We start from the raw sequence: 23475 nt of genomic DNA on the forward strand, positions 1-23475 counted from the left end.
TATGGTCGAAAGATAAATGAATTGGCCGAGATATTTTTGCAGAATAGAAATTCAAGATAAACTCAATATTTCAAAAGAATGTTTTATTAATGAAAACAATAAAAAAAGAGACTTTGATCATACATCAATATTGCGCTAGCGAAAAAAGTGCATTGAATTTGCATGCAAACAGAATGTATACAGGGTCTGGCAGTGTTATTTAGATTGTTAGAGAAGATCTACATGGAATACTGCCGATTTCTATTTTCTACATAATTTGAAAAGAATACTGCACATTATCACAGCTGTAAACAGTAGTTTTCATAATATATTTGTGAAAAAAGGATATTTTTTTCTACATGAAACACAAGCTAACATTTAAATATTATAAAACAAAACGATGAATAAAATGCAGAAATTCCTGTTTACTCTTTAAATATCTAAACAATATAATTTAATCACTTAACGAAGAAACAACACAAAAAAATCTGATTAAAAATACTGATGAAACCTGCTAAAACTGTATAAGCGTTAACTGAATTCTATCACTAGATGTAATAGATACAAACTTACTATCTGGAATGCTCACAAAAAAGAAATCGTAGAGAAACAAAAAATAGTTGAGGATCCAAATCATGCACACTTCAACAAGAGTTGTTTACAATTTTATCAGACACTTTCATATGAAATATCTTGAAAACAATGATATATAGTTCACTAAAATTTCCAAAATAGGACGTAAAAATTATTAACTGATGACGAATTAAAAATCCCACTGAACTGCTCAGAAATTGTAAGATAATTATGCATATTGAAAAAAATACTTTTTGAAAATTTGGATTTAGAATTATAAGGTTTAATATCCAATCCTTAACAACAGATCATTAACTCGACAGTTACTTATGTACTATTCAATGATATTTGTTCAGTAACTTGGAAAATGGAAGTGTGTTTACCACTCTATAAGTGTAGTAGGCTCCACTTTACATGGGCCGCTGTATTTTACTTATATCAGTGTCAAGACAAATGTGTTATTTTTTGTACAGATAGCATTCTACCATAAACAGATCCACTGAACCATGGTGTGTCCATATGACATCCCACTAAAATTAGTCTTATTCCACAGGTAAAATAAAGCTCATATAGTATCAAGCATTACAAAGGCACTTAATGGATGTGCCCAAAAAACTATATATGCCTCATAAAATTTTCTTCTTTGAATTAATCCAGACTAGTTCATTAAATCCAAAATATTGATTCATCATAAACTATTGAAACAAATATAGAGCAGCCTAAATAATGAGAGTTTTAAGATTAAAGACACACTTCTCAGTTCCTGGAAAAGACAACCCTTGTAAGGGCATGTTGTGACTCAAAATTCTGGTCTGGACCGAAGATCTGGTGCCAAACTGTCACAACATATCATTCAATCAAAATAGATATTTATGTAAAGTTAATAGGTTACGTATCATTCCAAAAAATCGTTCATCTAACCAATCACACTGCTGAAGTGTACCAAACATCTAACCGATCACACTGCTGGAGTGTACCAAACATCTAACCAATCACTGCTGAAGTGTACCAAACATCTAACCAATTACACTGCTGAAGTGTACCAAACATCTAACCAATCACACTGCTGAAGTGTACCAAACATCTAACCAATCACTGCTGAAGTGTACCAAACATCTAACCAATCACTGCTGAAGTGTACCAAACATCTAACCAATCACACTGCTGAAGTGTACCAAACATCTAACCGATCACACTGCTGAAGTGTACCAAACATCTATATATATAACCAATCACACTGCTGAAGTGTACCAAACATCTAACCAATCACTGCTGAATTGTACCAAACATCTAACCAATCACACTGCTGAAGTGTACCAAACATCTAACCAATCACACTGCTGAAGTGTACCAAACATCTAACCGATCACACTGCTGAAGTGTACCTAACATCTAACCAATCACTGCTGAAGTGTACCAAACATCTAACCAATCACACTGCTGAAGTGTACCAAACATCTAACCAATCACTGCTGAATTGTACCAAACATCTAACCAATCACACTGCTGAAGTGTACCAAACATCTAACCAATCACACTGCTGAAGTGTACCAAACATCTAACCAATCACTGCTGAATTGTACCAAACATCTAACCAAACACACTGCTGAAGTGTACCAAACATCTAACCAATCACACTGCTGAAGTGTACCAAACATCTAACCAATCACACTGCTGAAGTGTACCAAACATCTAACCAATCACACTGCTGAAGTGTACCAAACATCTAACCAATCACTGCTGAAGTTTACCAAATATCTAACCAATCACACTGAAGTATACCGAACATCTAACCAATCACACTGCTTAAGTTTACCAAATATCTAACCGATCACACTGCTGAATTGTACCAAACATCTAACCAATCACACTGCTGAAGTGTACCAAACATCTAACCAATCACTGCTGAAGTTTACCAAATATCTAACCAATCACACTGAAGTGTACTAAACATCAAACAAATGACACTTTTGAAGTAGAAAATCAAAATTCAGATCTCACCAATCATATTGCATTGAAAAGTAAAAGATTCACAGTGTCCTCATGAAACAAGGTAAAATCACTATCACAAAATTTTCATCCAGAAAGGAATTGCTTATAGACTAACCATTAACAAACAAAGAGTCAATATAATGGATAAGGTGGGTTACACTGTCAATGTAATATATTAAAGGTATACACACAATTAGCTCATGTCTGTACAATGTACGAGATTACACAATGTATATTAAACAAACACAACATATCATATCTAACATATATAACAGATATTGAAGTCTTTTCTATATAATCAAAAATTATGTCATACTGGTATAATCCATACTTTTTAGTTATCATTCATTTTAAAGGACATTTAATTTTTCACTTTAAGTTCCAAAAGTATAAGAATCCTAATAAAGTTTTCCCCTCGGATTAAACTGATTGCTTTAGAATTATCATTTTGTCGTGTCAATGTTTCTTCAGATTTCGACACAGATTTTCTCCCCGTAAAATTTCAATAGGTATAATAAAGTACACAGTTTAACTTCAAAGGTAACAAAGTCAGATGTTTCTGTAAAAATGAAGTATTACTCAGACCCAGTTTACTTCACGACAACCTGATGGATCAGGAATACTTAACTCTGGAAATAACAAAATGCTTTCCTGGTCCCAAAAAATAGTTACTAGTATAAACAAAGTTGACCGTATAATGTATATGTGTAATGAACACATACAATGTATCATGTACATATTACATGAGTATATCACATACATACAATGTATCACATATATATTACATAAGTATATCACATACATACCATAAGTATCACATACATACAATGTATCACATATATATTACATAAGTATATCACATACATACAATGTATCATGTACATATTACATATATCATACACATACAATGTATCATATAAACATATGATCATATCATAATTATACAATGTTCATAGAATACATCAAAAACATACATTGTATCGTATACATACACATACCAATACATATGCATATAATGTACGTACAATGTATCATATATACAATCTGTCATATATACATACAATGTAAATACAATGAATCATATACAAAATGTATTAAGACAATGAATCATATATTAACACAATGTATCGTATAAAAACACATTGTATCATATATAAACACAATGTATTGTATATAAACACATTGTATCATATATAAACACATTGTAACATATATAAACACATTGTATCATATATAAACACATTGTATCATATATAAACACATTGTATCATATATAAAAACATTGTATCATATATAAACACAGTGTATCATGTATAAACACATTGTATCATATATACAATGTATGTGTGATCATGATCTGTAAGAAATAACATGTATTACTGAATTAACTCTAACATGTAAGTCAACTCCGCACTTCTCTGTCACAGAAAAATATAAGATGATGTAAACAGTGAAGTAAGCACCATTTCTGATCAGTAAACCACAAGGAAAATTAATCTGTCTCTTCTAGTCTTAGATTTGTAATTGAAAATAAAAGTATGGATAGAGATTCCACAACTCAGTGGTGACAAACAGCCCAGCTGGTGTTCCCTACATAACAACTTAATGTTATGAGGACGTGTTAAAAACCTTTTTTTTTTAAATTCAAAGGATGTATATATCAAATTATTATTATAAATATGTATACTTAAAAATTTGTGATAAGTGTTGTTCATACTGAAAAAGAATAAACCACTCTCAAGAAACTTCTCAAATTACTTGGTGGGTCAATGCTGATACTAATATCAGCAATAAAATTCAAACAATAAAAAAACACCAATATTTTAAAAAGTACATTGGACATATTTCATATCAAGTTATTAAAATTTACAATGAATAATTAAAATTTACAATAAAAACAATAAAGATAAAACCTGGGTAATTTTCATCTAATAAATGTAGGAATATTTATTTTGATATGTAAAATCAGTATAAACCTACCAGGAGAAAAAGACTGGAGTTGGAGGAATACTATGTGAATTGATTAAGATCCAACGAGCAGTAGTCAGTTAAACTATTTATATCACTTATAAGCTAAAGCTAATCAAAAATATTTAATATGCTAGTCTGTAAGTCTCTTATAAAGATTAGTCTATTTATTATTATGTAAATAAACTCTTCACCATATGTGTATGTTGATACAATACCAGAATACTTTCTCTTTATAGGCGATTCATAAATTTTGCTGCCCCATTCCGTGAACATACTGCAGTATTTAGTAAGCACCAAAGTTGAAATGACTGAAATTCCACAGTATTTAGCCTATTAAAGCACCAGTATTTAGTCTGTAAAGCACCAAGTTAAGGCTACACCAGAACAAAATGTAGGGATCAGTGCAGGAAGACCCCTTCAGGACAAAAGGTTTTCTTGATATATTTCTGCAGTAAATCAGTGTACCTAGGCCAATATGTCAACAAGCATAATGAGTGTTGCTAAAATAATAAATGTCTCCCAACGGCCTCAATACCAGCTACAACGGTCCTTTACAAGTGTCTGAAATTTGATCAAAATACCCCAAGGAATGAAGCTGCTAAAGCACTGAAAAAGAATTTTGACCTTGACCTTGACCTACAAACCCTGAAACTCATATTTGTCCCGAGATATTATAGTCCTTAACATTGTGTGAAGTTTGATCAAAATCTCTCAAGGAATGACACTGCTAGAGAGCTCACAAACTTTGGATTTGTATGTATACATATATGTAGGTAAGTACGAGATGGACGGAGAGGAAAACGACAGTCCCTCCGGTTTTACTGGTAGGGACAAACAAGCTTCTACTAACAGTTTATTATAATGAAGGGATACGTAGCCCATAAAAATCAGAAATATTCAGCAACTGATTAAATGGTACTGAATCAGATGCAATATATTTATTCCAGGCTATCAAATATTCACAGTTCACTTAAAAAGACAGATCTTGACAGCTAGCACATGTATATAACACATAGCACAGGGCTTCCATTAGACCCTTGAATTCTAATAGTTTCAGACATAAAATCACACATCTGAAGGATTTCGGGGTGGTCGGAGCCCCGTTCGATTTGCACTATTCTCATTCTAGAATATATCTTCCAGTCACTCGATTTGTAGCTCTTCTGCTTCTGGAAGATCTTCTACCTCTTCCGTCTCGAAGCTAGAAGATTTATCTTCCAAGATGGCGGCGACCATGTTTTAAGTGTGCGAGTGATGAGTTTCACTAGAGAAGGATTTATGACACATACATCCACATGTTTGTGTCATAGTGTTTGAGAAAACTTAAAAACTTGTTTGTTTTGGGTTATATTCTACCGGTTTACTCGATTTACATATAACAGAATACGATCTTCTTAGAAGGCTTCTCTTCTGAGAAGAGAGCAAATCGAGTGGGGCTCGGAAAGCACAGCTGTAACAAACTTGCCTTTCACCTCGGCGGTCAGGGCTCAATTCTCCAATCATTGAATGTGAAAAAGTATCAGGTCACCTGCCCGACCACATGGGTTATCCCTGGGTACTCCGTTTCCTGCCCAATAACACTCCTCGTGCCTTTCTATGTGGGCCAAAATGTGTGATCAATACAAGGTGGAAGAACTTGTTTTATAAATGTTGTAAAGGTTACAATCAGAAGGACCAAATCTTATCAAAAATAGTTACACACGAGTCAAAACTAATTCCAGGAAATCAAAGTAAGCTCTAGAGGATTAAGTAAAACCCTGTAACAGATCCAATACCATTATATAACAAATAAATAATTTCTACACTTCACAACGACAGACACATAATATAAAAGAGATCATTGAAAACAGGCAAAAAACACGAAATATTTACTACTAAAAAGATAAAATTTACAAAATGTAATTAATATCTGGTATCTGAAGGTGGCTGTAGGTACAGCCAGTACCTTCAGGGAGATTGTGTATTACCTGTGTTAATTACAAGTAAACAAGGCAAGGTATCAAATAGTCTCTCAATAGTTATATCATAATGGAAAATATCAAAAATTCTGAAACAATGCTTTTTGTCCGTTTCAACACCAGACCTGTCAAAAACAGTCTTTATCATCCCACAACATGCCAAAGAGAAAATCAAGTCATAAATATGTTAATAAACCTGAGGTAAACAAACAATTACTACACTAAATGCACGCCAAAGCAGCACATGGAGGATATTACTAATCCTAAGGCCTGGATGGGTTTACACAGACATATTTCTACAAACATTTAACAGAATTAATCCTAAGCTTATACACTCACGGAAATATGGCATTAACAATAAAACAAAGGAAATCTGAATAACACTTGGCATTTTACGATAAAACAAAGGAGCTCTGGATAACATATGGCATTTTACAATAAAACAATGGAAATCTGGACAACACTAACTTAATACATCCCCAGTTGATGCCAGTTATTTGAAGTAGATACAAGAATGGGCAATATGACCTACTCAAACCATAAAGAAACATCAGGAAAATCAAAAACACAAGTTTGGTATCAAACATGCCCTAACCAAACACCTGTTGTTAATCCTTTTTCTCATACTAACTTTTTATGGAACTCTTTATGATGTTTAATTTTGTCCTTATTCTAATTCATTTGCAAAAAAAAAATGTTAAAAAATGCATTAGGCCTAGGTTGATGAGCCTTAATTTTAACAGATTGTCAAACATACAGTGGACATATTTCATGGAAATAATAGCAGTGACAACTAATCGGGTGTTTTTTTGTCTGAGTGCCACGCCAAACAACATTGATTGTCTGTAAATCAAACACCAATTTAACCATGATTTACCAACACTTTACCATAAAATGATGTTTCTTTCATCACTGATCAACATCATAATATCATATGACACATTAGAAAAATATCTGTTAGTATAACATGATATACATGTGTATATATAAAACACAGTTGTTCTCTGTTTAGGTCTTGTCCAGTTTGGGTGGATATAGATTGTCACTGTACCTCTGTCGTTATACCAACTATGTAACAACTTTGGTCACACCTAATCGCCATATAATGTGGTAATGTAGGCATCATTGTCTACAGCATTCCCTGGCCAGTTTGTGTCCTTTCTCCTTCACATGTGTCTGCAAATTTTCTAAAAAAAAACCCAGCAAAATCATGAGACAGTTTTGAATTGCTACTGATAGATTAACCATCAAACAGCCTTATCCCAGGATCTATATCCCTCCCAATTACTTTACAAAGGAAATTATAAGAATGTATTAACTACAGTTTAAGAGAGTTCAAATTGCAGTGTAATCTGGTGTACATGTGTCATGAACAGGGTAAGTTTAACGGTTGTTGATATTAAGTACTGAAAGCTGGTGTTCTGAAGTTTAACATTGTCAGATGGGCTGTGATAGCTTACCTGATAATATTGGGCAGTTCTAGAGCCATGAAGATGAGTTTGTGTCCATAGCCATAGCTGGCATTGAAGGAGATGAACTCGAGTGGGCCACTGTTGGTAGGGCGTGTCTCTGATGCAATGCTATACAGCTGAAAAAGGGAGATGTTTTGTTAAATATTTATATATATACATACAGCGTCTTTCCTTTTTGTCCTATTTCTTAAATCGAATCTAAGTATCTATATTTAATAATTTACCAATGTATAGTGGCTTTTTTACTATAAATAATTTTCTTTACCTTTTGATAGTGACTTTATGCTTTTAATAATTTCCTTTTAAATTAACTTTTGATAGCGGCTTCTTACTTTCATTAATTTTCATTACCTTTCAATAACGGCTTTCTTTCATATATGCTATATATCCTGTTTTACATACAAAAAAACCCTTTGAGATATACATCTTAACCACAGAACTAAAACACAGCCACAACTCACTGACATAAGACTTGTAGCACAAAGAGAAATAACTACCTTTTTCCCCAGCTCAAACGGTACTACTTTATCATCCTCTGCATGCATTATCAGGAGAGGCGTTGTCACATGTGCAATGCTGGAATCAGAACAAACTCCTCTATACGATCATGTTGTGTTGGCAAATATACCACCAGGCCATCATTCTTTAATGTGCAGTGTGCATTCAATATCTCTTATTTTGATGGAATATTCATATAAGTTTACTAAAGTTTCAAAATGAATTTTAAATGATCCTTTAAATAATATTTTATGGTATTTCCCCTCATTTGTGAAGTATTTCTGCGAATGAGTAAAATTAGTTTTCTTTTGTCCATACTCATACTTGTAACCAAACTTATACAGTTATATTATCATTGTGCTAATTGATTAAGAGTAAATCTCAAATATTGGTTGATTCTATCATAAGAACTAAGGGTTATTCTATCATAAGAACTAAGGGTTATTCTATCATAAGAACTAAGGGTTATTCTATCATAAGAACTAAGGGTTATTACAGAATTATCTGTGTCAAAGGGGTGAGAGGTACTTGTAGTAAAATTTGACGGGTGGTGGTGAGGTAAATCCACATTTTTTTTTATACTAAATGTCTTTTAATATTTGATGAGTGGTGGGATCTCCCACATCCTGCCCCTCCCAAATAGATAACTTTGGAACAGCCCTGAACACAGATCACCAGGTATCTATGGTAGCACCCACTTTTTATCAGAGGTAAAACTGATGTTGTTCTGATCAATGGTGTCCAGGAAAACTGCTTCAAACCAAGGCAACATTCGGAAAGGCTGAAATTATACATAAGTAATCGTGTTTATAAACATTTTCCAAACTACAGCAAAATTTAGAAACATCAAAAAGCAGATTAAAAAATTCAATTTGTAGTAGAGACTGATACATGAAATGATCCAACCTCCCTACTGGATATTCCTCAGAGAACAAAGCCCCCTATTGGGTCTAGAGAATCACCCTGGTCCCCCAAATGGTATTGTTATCTGACTCTCTATGTAAATGTAAATGAAGCATTTTCGACTGTTGCCTGGAGAAGAACATCCGCACGGGCCCAAACATCAAAATGATTATGATGAAGCATCTTTCTGATCATGATTTATAAAGAGTATCTCTAGCAACATCTAGAATCGAAGTCAGAAAGGTTTGAAGAAATCTCCAATCAGGGTTTGTTGCATATAATTCAAAACAGGGATTCGGCTACCACATAAATGCCATAAAAGGATCTGATGAATTCTTACAGTGTACAGTTGCGAGGCCAAAGGAACTTCAACTTTGGAGTTCAAAAATGCACAAAAGCTGGTATTAACAGTTTACTGGAGACTTTTTACGTGTTCCTCAGTCTAATAAAGTAGCCTTTATATGAAATCTTGTGGATTATTAAGGTAACAAAACCTCCGGCCTTGGGAAACAGTTCATCAGGCTGGTCCCAACACCTTGGGGAATAGTTTGACTGTTGACTGATAAGGCATGAGACAACTGTGTACTAGCTAATCCTCTAAGAATTGTTTCTTACCAAGCTCAAGAAAAAGGCTGACAGATCTACAAACATTTTAACAATGAACACTTACTTATACCCACAAACTACTTACTGCTGTGAATGGATGTTTCGAGGCAGCTTCCCTGATATTGGTAAATGGTGACTCCAGTACCACACCCAGAGGTTCCTCACCTGGACACACATGGTCAAACTTAATGTACATAGTTAATACCTTACTATTGTAAACTATGGTACTCAAACAACATCATTGTGAATCCAAGACTTCTGTCAACACTGCAGAAGGTAGAAAAACATTAGGAAGGAAAAATTCACTGTGTAGTACAGAAAAGGTTGGTCTCTGTTTAATGAAACATTACTCAGTTCATCATTGGTGCACCCATGTGCAAAATGTCTGGAAATTTATATTGTCAGAATGTTCAGAGAAAGTATCTAGGCCTATACAAAATCAGTATAATATCAACATACCTTTCTCACACAGCATCTTTGCCAGTTTAGTTGTTATTCTGAAAATAGAATATAACATTGACATATCACATGGGAGTGTAGTGAAATGTAATATAATGATATCTTACTAGACACATACATCATTGTGTATATTACAGGACAAATGGAGCAGAGATGGAGTGTGTGACAAAGTGAGGACATGTAGTATATCTCACCAATTATCATTGTAATTATTGACAGTTCAAAAGCTTACTTACATCAAATGTCTTTTTTCTGTAGATACAGCGTTGTGAGCTGTGGTTACTTACACAGTACTGAGCTGTGCTTACTTCCGCGGTACCAAGTTGTGGTTACTTACACAGTACTGAGCTGTGCTTACTTCCGCGTTACCAAGTTGTGGTTACTTACACAGTACTGAGCTGTGCTTACTTCCGCGGTACCAAGTTGTGGCTACTTACACAGTACTGAGCTGTGCTTACTTCCGCGGTACCAAGTTGTGGTTACTTACACGGTACTGAGCTGTAGTTACTTCTGCGGTACCAAGTTGTGGTTACTTACACAGTACTGAGCTGTGCTTACTTCCGCGGTACCAAGTTGTGGTTACTTACACAGTACTGAGCTGTAGTTACTTCCGCGGTACCAAGTTGTGGTTACTTACACGGTTCTGAGCTGTAGTTACTTCCGCGGTACCAAGTTGTGGTTACTTACACGGTACTGAGCTGTAGTTACTTACACGGTACCAAGTTGTGGTTACTTACACGGTACTGAGCTGTAGTTACTTACACGGTACTGATCTATGGTTACTTATGTGCAGTACTGAGCTGTACTTTACTCACGCGGTAATGAGCTGTGGTTATTTACACTGTGACGAGCTGCGGTTTACCCATGCGGTACCAAGCTGTGGTTTACCTATGGGTACTGATCTGTGGTTACTTACGCGGTACTGAGCTGTGGTTTACCCACACGGTACTGAGCTGTGGTTTACCCACGCGGTACTGAGCTGTGGTTTACCCACGCGGTACTGAGCTGTGGTTTACCCACGTGGTACTGAGCTGTGCTTACTTCCGCGGTACCAAGTTGTGGTTACTTACACAGTACTGAGCTGTAGTTACTTCCGCGGTACCAAGTTGTGGTTACTTACACGGTACTGAGCTGTAGTTACTTCTGCGGTACCAAGTTGTGGTTACTTACACGGTACTGAGCTGTAGTTACTTACACGGTACCAAGTTGTGGTTACTTACACGGTACTGAGCTGTAGTTACTTACACGGTACTGATCTATGGTTACTTATGTGCAGTACTGAGCTGTACTTTACTCACGCGGTAATGAGCTGTGGTTTACCCACGCGGTACTGAGCTGTGGTTTACCCACCCGGTACTGAGCTGTGGTTACTTACATGGTACTGAGCTGTGGTTTACCCACGCGGTACTGATCTGTGGTTTACCCACACGGTACTGATCTGTGGTTTACCCACGCTGTATTGAGCTGTGGTTTACCCACGCGGTACTGATCTGTGGTTTACCCACGCGGTACTGAGCTGTGGTTTACCCACGCTGTCCTGAGCTGTGGTTTACCCACGCGGTACTGATCTGTGGTTTACCCACGCGGTACTGAGCTGTGGTTTACCCACGCGGTACTGAGCTGTGGTTTACCCACGCGGTACTGATCTGTGGTTTACCCACGCGGTACTGATCTGTGGTTTACCCACACGGTACTGATCTGTGGTTTACCCACGCTGTATTGAGCTGTGGTTTACCCACGCTGTACTGAGCTGTGGTTTACCCAGGCGGTACTGATCTGTGGTTTACCCACGCGGTACTGATCTGTGGTTTACCCACACAGTACTGAGCTGTGGTTTATCCAAGCGGTACTGATCTGTGGTTTACCCACACGGTACCGAGCTGTGGTTTACCCACGCGGTACTGAGCTGTGGTTTACCCACGTGGTACTGAGCTGTGGTTACTTACACGGTACTGAGCTATGGTTTACCCACACGGTACCGAGCTGTGGTTTACCCACACGGTACCAAGCTGTGGTTTACCCACGCGGTACTGATCTGTGGTTTACCCACGCGGTACTGAGCTGTGGTTTACCCACGCGGTACTGAGCTGTGGTTTACCCACGCGGTACTGAGCTGTGGTTTACCCACGCGGTACTGAGCTGTGGTTTACCCACGCTGTATTGAGCTGTGGTTTACCCACCCGGTACTGATCTGTGGTTTACCCACACGGTACTGAGCTGTGGTTTACCCACACGGTACTGATCTGTGGTTTACCCACGCGGTACTGAGCTGTGGTTTACCCACGCGGTACCAAGCTGTGGTTTACCCACGCTGTACTGAGCTGTGGTTTACCCACGCGGTACTGAGCTGTGGTTTACCCACGCGGTACTGAGCTGTGGTTTACCCACGCGGTACTGAGCTGTGGTTACTTACACGGTACTGAGCTGTGGTTTACCCACGCTGTACTGAGCTGTGGTTTACCCACGTGGTACTGAGCTGTGGTTTACCCACGCTGTACTGAGCTGTGGTTTACCCACGCTGTACTGAGCTGTGGTTACTTACACGGTACTGAGCTGTGGTTTACCCACGCGGTACTGAGCTGTGGTTTACCCACGCGGTACTGAGCTGTGGTTTACCCACACGGTACTGAGCTGTGGTTAACCCACGCTGTACCGAGCTGTGGTTTACCCACGCTGTACTGAGCTGTGGTTTACCCACGCGGTACTGAGCTGTGGTTTACCCACGCGGTACTGAGCTGTAGTTACTTACGCGGTACTGATCTATGGTTACTTACGCAGTACTGATCTTTGGTTACTTACGCGGTACTGATATATTGTTACTTACGCGGTACTGATATATGGTTACTTACGCGGTACCGAGGGAGTGTCCCCAGAGGTACACAGGTGTGTTACCACTCCGTTGTTTAATCCACTTGTACATAAAGTAACCATCTGCCACTACCCCGTCCTCGGTCGGAACCCCAACTGAGTCTGCCCAGCCTGAAATACAAAACACTCATTAAAAGGAGTCTGCTAGAAATGTCTTAAATAGCAATTTACAATTTACTTATGAATCTATACTAGGCACTTGGTTATGGGCAGAAAGACCAATATGGTTTTAGTACTGTATAACATTTATTTGATGAAGGAGGTCTGATTTTACAGAATTTCACACAGACTCATATCATTCACCAGTTCCACATAGTCTAGAAAATCAAAACAATATATGAATAAATGAACTCTATAGATAAACATATGATAAAATAATAGTGATATGAGGTTTATCAGAGACAGTTGATAACATTGGGGTAATGATAAGGTACATCCATTCTAATTTAATGTTTGTATGAGGTCTGGGTTGTGTGGGGCCTGAAATGTGATGCAGGCAGAATTCTATGTATTCCTATAGACGCTCACCTCTATAATCAAATGCTATGACATGGAAGTCCATGGAAACCAAAAGTTTGTACAGCTGCACTCTGTGCCAACCAGCCCTGAAAAAAACAATTATTCAGACAAAACTGAGTAATGCTAGTAGCTGAAATCCTAGAACTTAGGCTGCATTTATCTCACAATCAGCTCATACCTAGTAATAAGCAGCTATAACCCACCTCAAGTTCTCATCTATTGCAATTTATTACTCGTATAAATGCCAACAAACTCAATTTCACAACCCTCTAAGAAGCTGCTCCCCGTACATTGAAACAGGAGATTATATGTCTGTCTCCACCCTTGTATCTGTTTTTTTTTCAGGATAAGTATGGTACATCAGAATAAGGGAGATGTAAACAAACAACAGTGGTAAGTTATTTTTGATGCACAAATAAGGATGTAAACAAACAACTGTGGTAGGTTATTTTTGACGCACAAATAAGGGGTTTGTTGACTGTCTTACCTTGACCCCGACGTTCCGTGGAGATAAAGGAAGATGGGTTTACCATCCTTGAGCAAGTCTTCATATTGGTTGAACTCAACTCCAGATGCAACTTCTGATTGGGGAATCAAATGCCTACAATTGAAACGAAAGGTCACACTCCTATACGAAAAATTGTTCTGAGAAGGAGGAGTCAAAGGTGACCCTGAACACTTTAACCATCACCAATAACAACCAAAATGTAGTCAGAACTTGATGTTATGATACTATAGTGTTGAAACCAATCTGTTGAGGGATGGTCTCAAAATATGTCAATGTTTCAGAATGGGAATTAGGAAACATACTATCTAATGTAATATACACGATCAACATTAGTTTTGGTCTCATCATCAGTAATGCTCACCAGACTCCCACCCTGCTGTGCTCCTCCACCTGTAGGTAGAAGTTCCTGACAGAATGTCCTAGACCAAACTCGTCTGGCTTTGTAACATCTATAAATGGAGGCCACCGGACTGTCAAATAAACACAACGCATTAGTACTAACCTATAAGCAAACATTAAACCTTTTAAAATCAATTCTTTAGTCAGGTTTTGAGAGCTACATCTTATACATTCAATTCATTGAGCCACATCACAGAAATGTTATATTATGGAATGAGTCTAAGTATGATAGGGCCACAGTTACTCATGTCGTCTGTCAATACAACCAATATATATTGCCAAGTAAATGTACCTGTGGTGGGGCCAAGTACCTGTGGTGGGGCTAACAAATTTAAACTAGAACTCCACAGAAGTAGATGTGTCATCTGCACCCACTTAATTAAAAGGGTGTCATTTTGAAAATTTCATGGTCATCATATGATAAAGGTCATCCTTTCTAGATCTGCTGCCAGTTGATCAATTGATGGAATTTTACATAAGAACTGAACTCAAACTGTAATCCTTTATTCATGAAAAAGTCATGTATCATGTTACATATTAATGTGACAAGTGATAGAAATTAATTATGAGAATTTCCGGTGTACAAAGGGCCATAACTCCAGCAAAATAAAGAATATCAATACAAGGTCCAAACTTGATCCGTGATCCATTATGAATAAATATAAGATACATACATACAAATTTCAATTTGATGAAGCAAGCGGTAGCAAAAAATAAAGGCTGAAAAACTGTAAACTGTGATGCACCTGTACACAAAGGACAACAACTCCAGCAAAAAAAGGAACATTGACACAGGGTTAAAACTCAAACTGTAACTAATTAGGACAAAGCCACATACTAAGTTACAACTTGATGTGGTATGGGGGGGAAAAGGTCAGGAAAACGCATAATTATGCAAAGGTGCAATATGTGAAAAGCTATAACTCCAGTAAACAAGAGGCCCATGGGGCCTGTATCGCTCACCTGGTTGGATTTGACCAAATGTCAAAATAATGTACATGTTCATGTTCAATTTGTTAATACATATACTCTCTAAGGGACTGAAAGACCCTACAGATTATTTTTACAACATAATTGTGCTTAAAGAAACTAAGTCTCTTAGGGTGGGGAAAGACCCTTGGGCCTATTTTTACATAAGAATTGTGTTTATCCCTTAACGTCCAGCGTTGCCATACATACACTGTAGTTATGGGATGGAGGGTCAAAGTAACCATTTTTGCAAAATCTGTTCCCCTTTCACCAAGGATGTTTCTGACCAAATTGGGTTCAAATCCATTCATAACTTTATGACTAGTAGTGATTTAAGGAATTTCCTCTATTTCCTCTATTTCCCCTATTGGGCCCTGTCCCTTTGGCCCCTTGGGATCAGAATAAAAATTTATACAAACTCTTTCCCCCTTCCCCAAACGATGTTCCTGGCCAAATTTGGTTGATTTTAATTTAGAACTTTATGACTAGTAGTGATATAAAGACAAATCTCTATTTACCCTATTTGGCCCCATCCTTTAGGCACAAAGGGGGTCAGAGTCAATATTTATACAAACTCTTTCCCCCTTCCCCCAAGGATATTCCAGACCAAATTTGGTTCAAATCCATTCATAACTTTATGATAAATAGCAATTTAAAGGATTAATCCCTATTTTCCCTATTGGGCCCCGCCCCTCAGGTCCCTGGGGGTTCAGAGTAAAAATTTATACAAACTCGGTTCCCCTTCTCCCAAGGATGTTCCTGACCAAATTTAGTTAAAATCCATTTAAAACTTTATGACAAGTAGCGATTTAAAGACTAATCTCTATTTCCCCTATTGGGCCCCGCTCCTCAGGCCCCTGGGGGGCCAGACCAACCGTTTATACAAAATTGGTTCCCCTTCACCCAAGGATGCTTCAGACCAAATATGAATCACATCCCTTCATTTCTACAGAAGAAGAAGGATTTTAAAGAATTTGCTATATTTCCCCTATTGGGCCCCGCCCCTTAGGCCCCTGGGGGGCCAGACCCACTGTTTATACAAAAATGGTTCCCCTTCACCCAAGGATGCTTCAGACCACATTTTGGTGAAAATCCACTGAGTAGTTTAGGACTAGTAGCGATTTAAAGGAAAAGTTGACGGACAAACGACGGACGCCGCGCCATGCCATAAGCTCATGATCACCGGCCAGGTGAGCTAAAAAGTGAATTTTGACATAGGGTTCAAACCTTATTTGAAGTCTAACATGATAGAGCACTATACCATGTTACAAATTGATATTGTAAGGGGAAGCAATAAATAGTCAGGAAAACAGGTAATTATGAATATGTCCTATGTGCAAAAGGTCCATATATACTCCAGCAAAAAATGGAATATTAAAACAGGGTTTGTACCCAAACTGTAATGCATTATGACAAAGACACATACCAAGTTACAAATTGATGTGGCAAACCGTAAAGAAAAAGGTCAAGATAACTAAAGTTTGACCACCATGTGACGATGGATAAAGTGATCCCAAAGTGTCCACCATGCTTTGCAGGCAACACAATTAGTGCTTCTTAACTAGAAAGTTTTGTTTTAATATGGAAGCACATGTACAATAGGAAGTGGCATTTTCCATTATTATTATGACATGGTTTTCAAGAGAAGAGCAAGCTAATATAAGTATAAAAGACACAAAAACATAAATATATAAGTCAATACGACCCTTAAATGATTTAAGAGAAGCAAAGATGAATTAGACTCTTATGTCTCAAAATGGTCTGCATTTCTAGAGTAGCTACAGTGTACTTTTAATATATATGTTACATCCTATTTATCACTTCACAGTAAAGCTTTTAAATTAATCATGTATTTCATATCTTTACAACCCTGTACGAAGACAACATATTGAACATTTCATTTATATTATTCATCGCCAATTGGACAAAATCAGACAAACGGTGGCAGCATAGCAGATTTACTGAGCAATGGCGGCAGTATAAAAAGGTTATACAGGACAAATGATTCATTTGTGATATTTTAGGTGAACTTAATTTTGGATATTGATAGCATAATAGTGCAAATAGTTTGTAAAGGTCTTTATAAAAAATTACAGAACCATTCTCAGCCACCATCAGCTGTCAAGCTATCTCGTGCTCTATACCATCAGACAATTGCAAGCTATCTCGAGCTCTATACCATCAGACAGCGCTAAACCAAGGGAAGTAACTCTGATAGATCAGTATGGACAGGGCACACTTACAGTTATTGAGGAACACAGCTTTGGACTGTATCCATGGATTTGTCAGGATAAGCACTGGGGTGAGTACGTGCAAACAAAACAAAAATCCCAAGGTCACCTTTACACAGAGTAGTATCAGTCTCCATAGCCAGCTGTAATATAAAGGATAATAAGACTATATATATATAATCTAGTACAGGTATGACAGTACAGAAGAAATCAATAACATCATTAACATTTTGATATAACAATTTGTATTCTCTTTGCTGATGAGTTAAACCAGTTCAAGAACATGTTCACACAGTCCAACTTAATGTTAATCTACAGAAAATCAGTATTATCAGAGTAGCTGCTAAAAGCTTGAGTTGCAGAACCATACTCCATTTGGTAAGTTCTTACTTTTTTAAAAACAAAGTATCAATAATTTACAAGTTCATGCCTACACCAATCACTTATCAAATAAACATATATGTATCATAAGAGGAAACAAGAGGCCCATGGGCCTTAACAGTCACCTGAGTTTCGAAGTATTTCTGTCAATTTGACCCTTTTGACCCCGTATATCAGCACCTAGGGGTTATATTATAATTAGTCAGGCAAACATTTGCATACCACCAAACTGCCTTCCAAAACTGCTAATTCTAACCAAATTAGAATGAATTCCAAAAGAAATCCAACAAATAATGGTTAAAAATGTGATTTCCTTATATGAACTAAAGTTAAGTATACCTCCCCCCCCCAAAGAGGCAAATGTGTGACCCCAGGGTCATGAAATTCACAATTTTCGTAAAACATCTTAGGACCCTTCCATCAATAAAACTATCAAACTGTCATCCAATGCTGATAATGTTAACCAAGTTAGAATGAGTTCCAATAGAAATCAATCAAATGATAGTCCACGTGAAATTCACAATTTTGGTAAAGCACCTTAAGCTTAAGACCCTTCCATCTATTAAGAGTATTTGATTCTACCTAATTTGGGTCTTAAGAAGATTTTTGAAATTTCAGTCAATTTTCTGTTTTTGCAAAATTTCATTAAATTTGGCTCAGGGGTTTCTGAGAAGAAGTCGAAAATGTAAATTGCTTACGACGCACGACACCGGACAAAAGGCGATCACAAATAAGTCAACTGATCATGAGACTAATGGTCTCATCAGGTGACCTAAAAATCCCCAAAAACATCTTTTACATTCACTAAGAGCAACCTATTTTGTTAAGTTACATGTAAATATAGTATAACGTATTTGCATGCCTATATGTATGCATGATATATTGAATGTCTTGTAAAATATTTGAAAATGAACAAAAAATAGATAAAAAAAGATATCTATATTTAAATAGAGATATCTCAATTTAGATAGATATTTCTTTTTCAATTTTAATTTACCTTTATTTTAAATACAGATATCTGTAATTTGTTAAGAAAATAATACAGATATCTGTATTTTGTTAAAACATAACGATATCTCTTATTCAAATACAGATATCTGAATTACATGGATAAAACCCAACTGAATTTATGGAAAGCAATGTGGGTCATTACCTATTTAATCAAGATATCTGCATTTAATTAGATATATTTCTAACTGAATTTAAATAAAGATATCTCTTTTTTTTTTAAGTTGGATGTCTGTATTTATTCAATATTAGATATATCTGTAATATGAACAAGAGATCCCAGAGGGATCTTGGCGCCCACCATTGAATGATCTTTATAGGTTCCATGTCAGATTGATCTTTTCTATACTTTTCCCTTCCTCTAAGTCTTACTAATCTGTGTAAATTCAGAAACAGCCCTCTAGTACTTTTCAAACAAAGGGAACCTATATAACAAATTTAAGATTTAGCGATAATGGCTGTCTGTCGGCCATGTTGTTTTCAGATTGGTCCAAAAATGCAATACCAGGGACCAAGGGGAACCTACATATGAAATTTGAGAAAGATCCTTTCAGCACTTTCTGAGAAATAGCGATAACAAACTTCAATAGTCAAAATCAAAGATAGCTGCCTTTCGGCCATGTTGTTTTCTGATCAATCCCAAAATGCAATATGCATAATAAGAAACCAAGAGGAACCTACAAATGAAATTTGAGAAAGATCCCTTCAGTATTTTCTGAGAAATAGCGATAACAAACTTCAATTGTCAAAATCCAAGATGGCTGCCTGTCGGCCATGTTGTTTTCCTATTGGTCCCAAAATGCAATATGCATAACTAGGCATCGAGGGGAACCTACATATGAAATTTGAGAAAGATCCCTTCAGTACTTTCAGAGGAATCGCAATAACAAACTTCAATTGTCAAAATCCAAGATTGCTGCCTGTCAGCCATGTTGTTTTCTTATCGGTCTCAAAATGCAATATGCATAACTAAGCACCAAGAGGAACCTACATATGAAATTTGAGAAAGATCCCTTCAGCACTTTCTGAGAAATAGCGATAACAAACTTCACTTGTCAAAATCCAAGATGGCTGCCTGTCGGCCATGTTGTTTTCTGATCGGTCTCAAAATGCAATATGTATAACTAGGCACCGAGAGGAACTTACATATGAAATTTGAGAAAGATCCCTTTAATACTTTCTGAGAAATAACGATAACAAACTTCAATTGTCAAAATCCAAGATGGCTGCCTGTCGGCCATGTTGTTTTCCGATCGGTCTCAAAATGCAATATGCATAACTAGGCACCAAGGGGAACCTACATATGAAATTTGAGAAAGATCCTTTTGGTGCTTTCTGAGAAATAGCGATAACAAACTTTACTTGTCAAAATCCAAGATGGCTGCCTGTCGGCCATGTTGTTTTCTGATCAGTCTCAAAATGCAATATGCATAACTAGGCACCAAGAGGAACCTACATGTGAAATTTGAGAAAGATCCCTTCAGCACTTTCTGAGAAATATCGATAACAAGAATTGTTTACGGATGGAGGGACGGACGGACGGACGACGGATCACGGACGCAGGGTGATTTGAATAGCCCACCATCTGATGATGGTGGGCTAAAAATGTTGAGTAGAGAGATCTTTAATTGAAATACAGATATCTTTCATTTAAATAGATGTCTCTAATTCAAATACAGATATCTCTATTCAGATATCAGTTCATTCATTTAATAATTAGAGATATCTGTATTTAAAATAGAGATATCTGATATATGTTTTTTGTCAACAAGTAGAGATATCTCTAATTTAAATACTAATATCTTAATTAAATGGATAAAAAACTAAACACCATGCTATATTAAACCTCTCTACATATAAAGCCACTAGTAAGTGGACTCTGGTTGTTAACGTTGCATCCATAGTTTCTACAAACATTACATGTATTGGCCTTAAGACTTTTTTTTAGTTATCTATATAATTATAACATCTAAATAGTCCTCTGGTGTCAAAAGCTCACTAAAATGGTAATGTGCATTAAGCGACATCACAGTAAAACATATATTTTTTTCAATGTTATTTTTTTATTACTGCATATATATATTGATTAATTGGAATTTGATGAATTCTATACATACAGATGCTAATTAATAAACAATTTTCAAATGGAAATCTCTCCTTGTTGATCAAAAGTCTGGATATGTAAATATTTGATGTCTGATATATATATAACACATGCGCACACAACACCACACACCTGAAAACAACTGTCCATCTGAGGTTGAAAAGTCTAACAGAGTCAGTTACAAAACAAAAGATGGTGAAATGGGCAAAACTAATCACTAGAATTTTGCCAGGGAAGCTACATGTACAGCAGATAGGACCCATTCATCCAGTCACTGCTACATGGAGGATGCACATATTCTGCAGCATTGCTGGTGAGTGTGCACGTGTATATATATATATATATAGTGACAGACGAGGCTAATGTGCACCTATTGTTAGCTCTATCTGTTGTATACACATACAATATTTGGAATAAATGCCAATTTTTCATAATTCTGAATTGCCTTAGAGTTTGAGTAATCAAATTACACCTGTCACAACTATAACCAAACCTGATGTCGAAAAACAGGCGTTTACGTACTGTGTCTCCATGTTATGTGTTCCTAATTACAAACATGATTAAATGCCTGCCTCGTTTTCAAAACAGCCACGTGATATTATCAGAGGGGTTTCTCGACTAAATTATGTGGCCAAACTGGAAAATGATGTGAATATATATATCGGGATAGCATAGAAATGTAACTGGAAGTGTATAAAACACTACAATCAATAAAAAAAAGTTTTTACTATGATCAGAGACCTTTATACTAGTATATAAGTCTCTGCTATGATGTCCCTTTAAACACTGCCATACAATAATCATTAAAGCTCTTTGACTTTTTATGCTAATTTTTGTTAATTTACACTGAATATAATTTAAAATATTGCTGTATCTCAAGATTTTTTGTCACAATATTCAACTACTAACAACAATGGCTAATGTTTGCCCATAAAAAATATATTGAGCCACAACAATTTGTATATTACTTTATAAAGTATAAACACAGTTTAAACAGTTTGTTTATTGGATGGTTCTCACTATCAATCAACACACTAATTAGGGTCCTTAACGATGGTGTCTACTGGCATGGGGCCAACCTGAGGGTCATTTTATACATATGCCTAATGTTATTTCACTGAAATGCCATGTCACACTGACACACTGGTCTGATCCATATATATCATACTGATACTCAGAATGCATGGGTTATTTAATTTGTATGTAATTGTTTTTTCTTCAACAGTTTCTGTTCAATACATTTTATTAAATCAGTAAATTAAATGTTTATATGTTCACATTGATGTTATATGTCGTATATACTTCTGGACAAGAGCAAATGTCTGACACTAGCTAATTACAGACAGCGAATATAGCATATTTAGCTAGCTTCTGTACACTAAATGTATGTATACACATGATGTACATATATCCGTACGGCTACATGTCACAGGGCACCGGCCGATTCGGCTGGCTACGTAATATTATGTAATATTCATTTCATTCATATGGTATGGAAATCCACTGACAGATATTATTATTTCTCTTCGTGATTGCTTTTTCTCTTCACGATTCCTTCTTTTAAACCAAACACGCCTGACTGTTCTTTGCTACTCTCTTCTGTGTCTATCGATTATCCATCTACAGGAACTAAAGACCAGAAGACAACAAACAGTAAAATCGGTACGGATGGGTGAACACAATTACACAGAACCATAAAACCCATACCATGGTAAGACTGGTCCAGATCCCTTGCCTGCATCAGTGCTCAACACTTGTATCTCTTCTTCCTTTTGGGGCGTCGTCTGTATTTTAACTGGAGTTGGTTTCCTTTGCCGTGTGTTTGACATTTTGTGTACAGCCCTATTCTTTGTACTTCGACCTCAACAAGAAACAGCACAGGTAAATGAAGCTTCGTTACGAGAGTTCTGATTGGTCGACACATTCCTAAGCCAATCATCTGTTTCGTTATAAACACGATCGGAAATTGTAAACATTGGTACACGTGCTTGTGCTTGTCAAAATATTTAGTTATTAGATATATACACAGTATAAGCATACTATACAATATAAACTGATATATATTTTGAAAGAAATC

General features: G+C 36.4%; 1 protein-coding gene across 1 annotated transcript; it reads right to left on the reverse strand.

The window, feature by feature from the left end:
• Nucleotides 1-5854: 5854 nt before the first annotated feature.
• LOC117324172 (lysophosphatidylserine lipase ABHD12-like) lies at nt 5855-23266 on the reverse strand. Its single transcript, XM_033879856.1, has 12 exons — nt 23106-23266; nt 17918-18048; nt 14668-14776; nt 14286-14399; nt 13808-13884; nt 13261-13390; nt 10412-10449; nt 10038-10117; nt 9142-9224; nt 8443-8521; nt 7934-8061; nt 5855-7660 (listed from the first exon to the last, which is right to left on the reverse strand). Exons 1-12 carry the CDS (start codon nt 23225-23227, stop codon nt 7603-7605), a joined length of 1149 nt encoding a protein of 382 aa, XP_033735747.1. The 5' UTR covers nt 23228-23266; the 3' UTR covers nt 5855-7602.
• Between the last annotated feature and the right edge of the window lie 209 nt (nt 23267-23475).

Source organism: Pecten maximus, chromosome 3 (genome assembly GCF_902652985.1).
Source record: "Pecten maximus chromosome 3, xPecMax1.1, whole genome shotgun sequence".
Classification (NCBI taxonomy): domain Eukaryota; kingdom Metazoa; phylum Mollusca; class Bivalvia; order Pectinida; family Pectinidae; genus Pecten; species Pecten maximus.

Bases quoted from the DNA above. Each gene is read 5' to 3' on its own strand.
- LOC117324172 (XM_033879856.1), bottom strand. From the start codon at position 23,227: ATGTCAAACACACGGCAAAGGAAACCAACTCCAGTTAAAATACAGACG. The intron at 18,049-23,105 runs GTATGGGTTTTA...TTTATATTACAG, and splicing joins TCTGGACCAGTCTTACCATG to CTGGCTATGGAGACTGATAC. The intron at 14,777-17,917 runs GTAAGTGTGCCC...TTTATTTGACAG, and splicing joins AGCTGTGTTCCTCAATAACT to TCCGGTGGCCTCCATTTATA.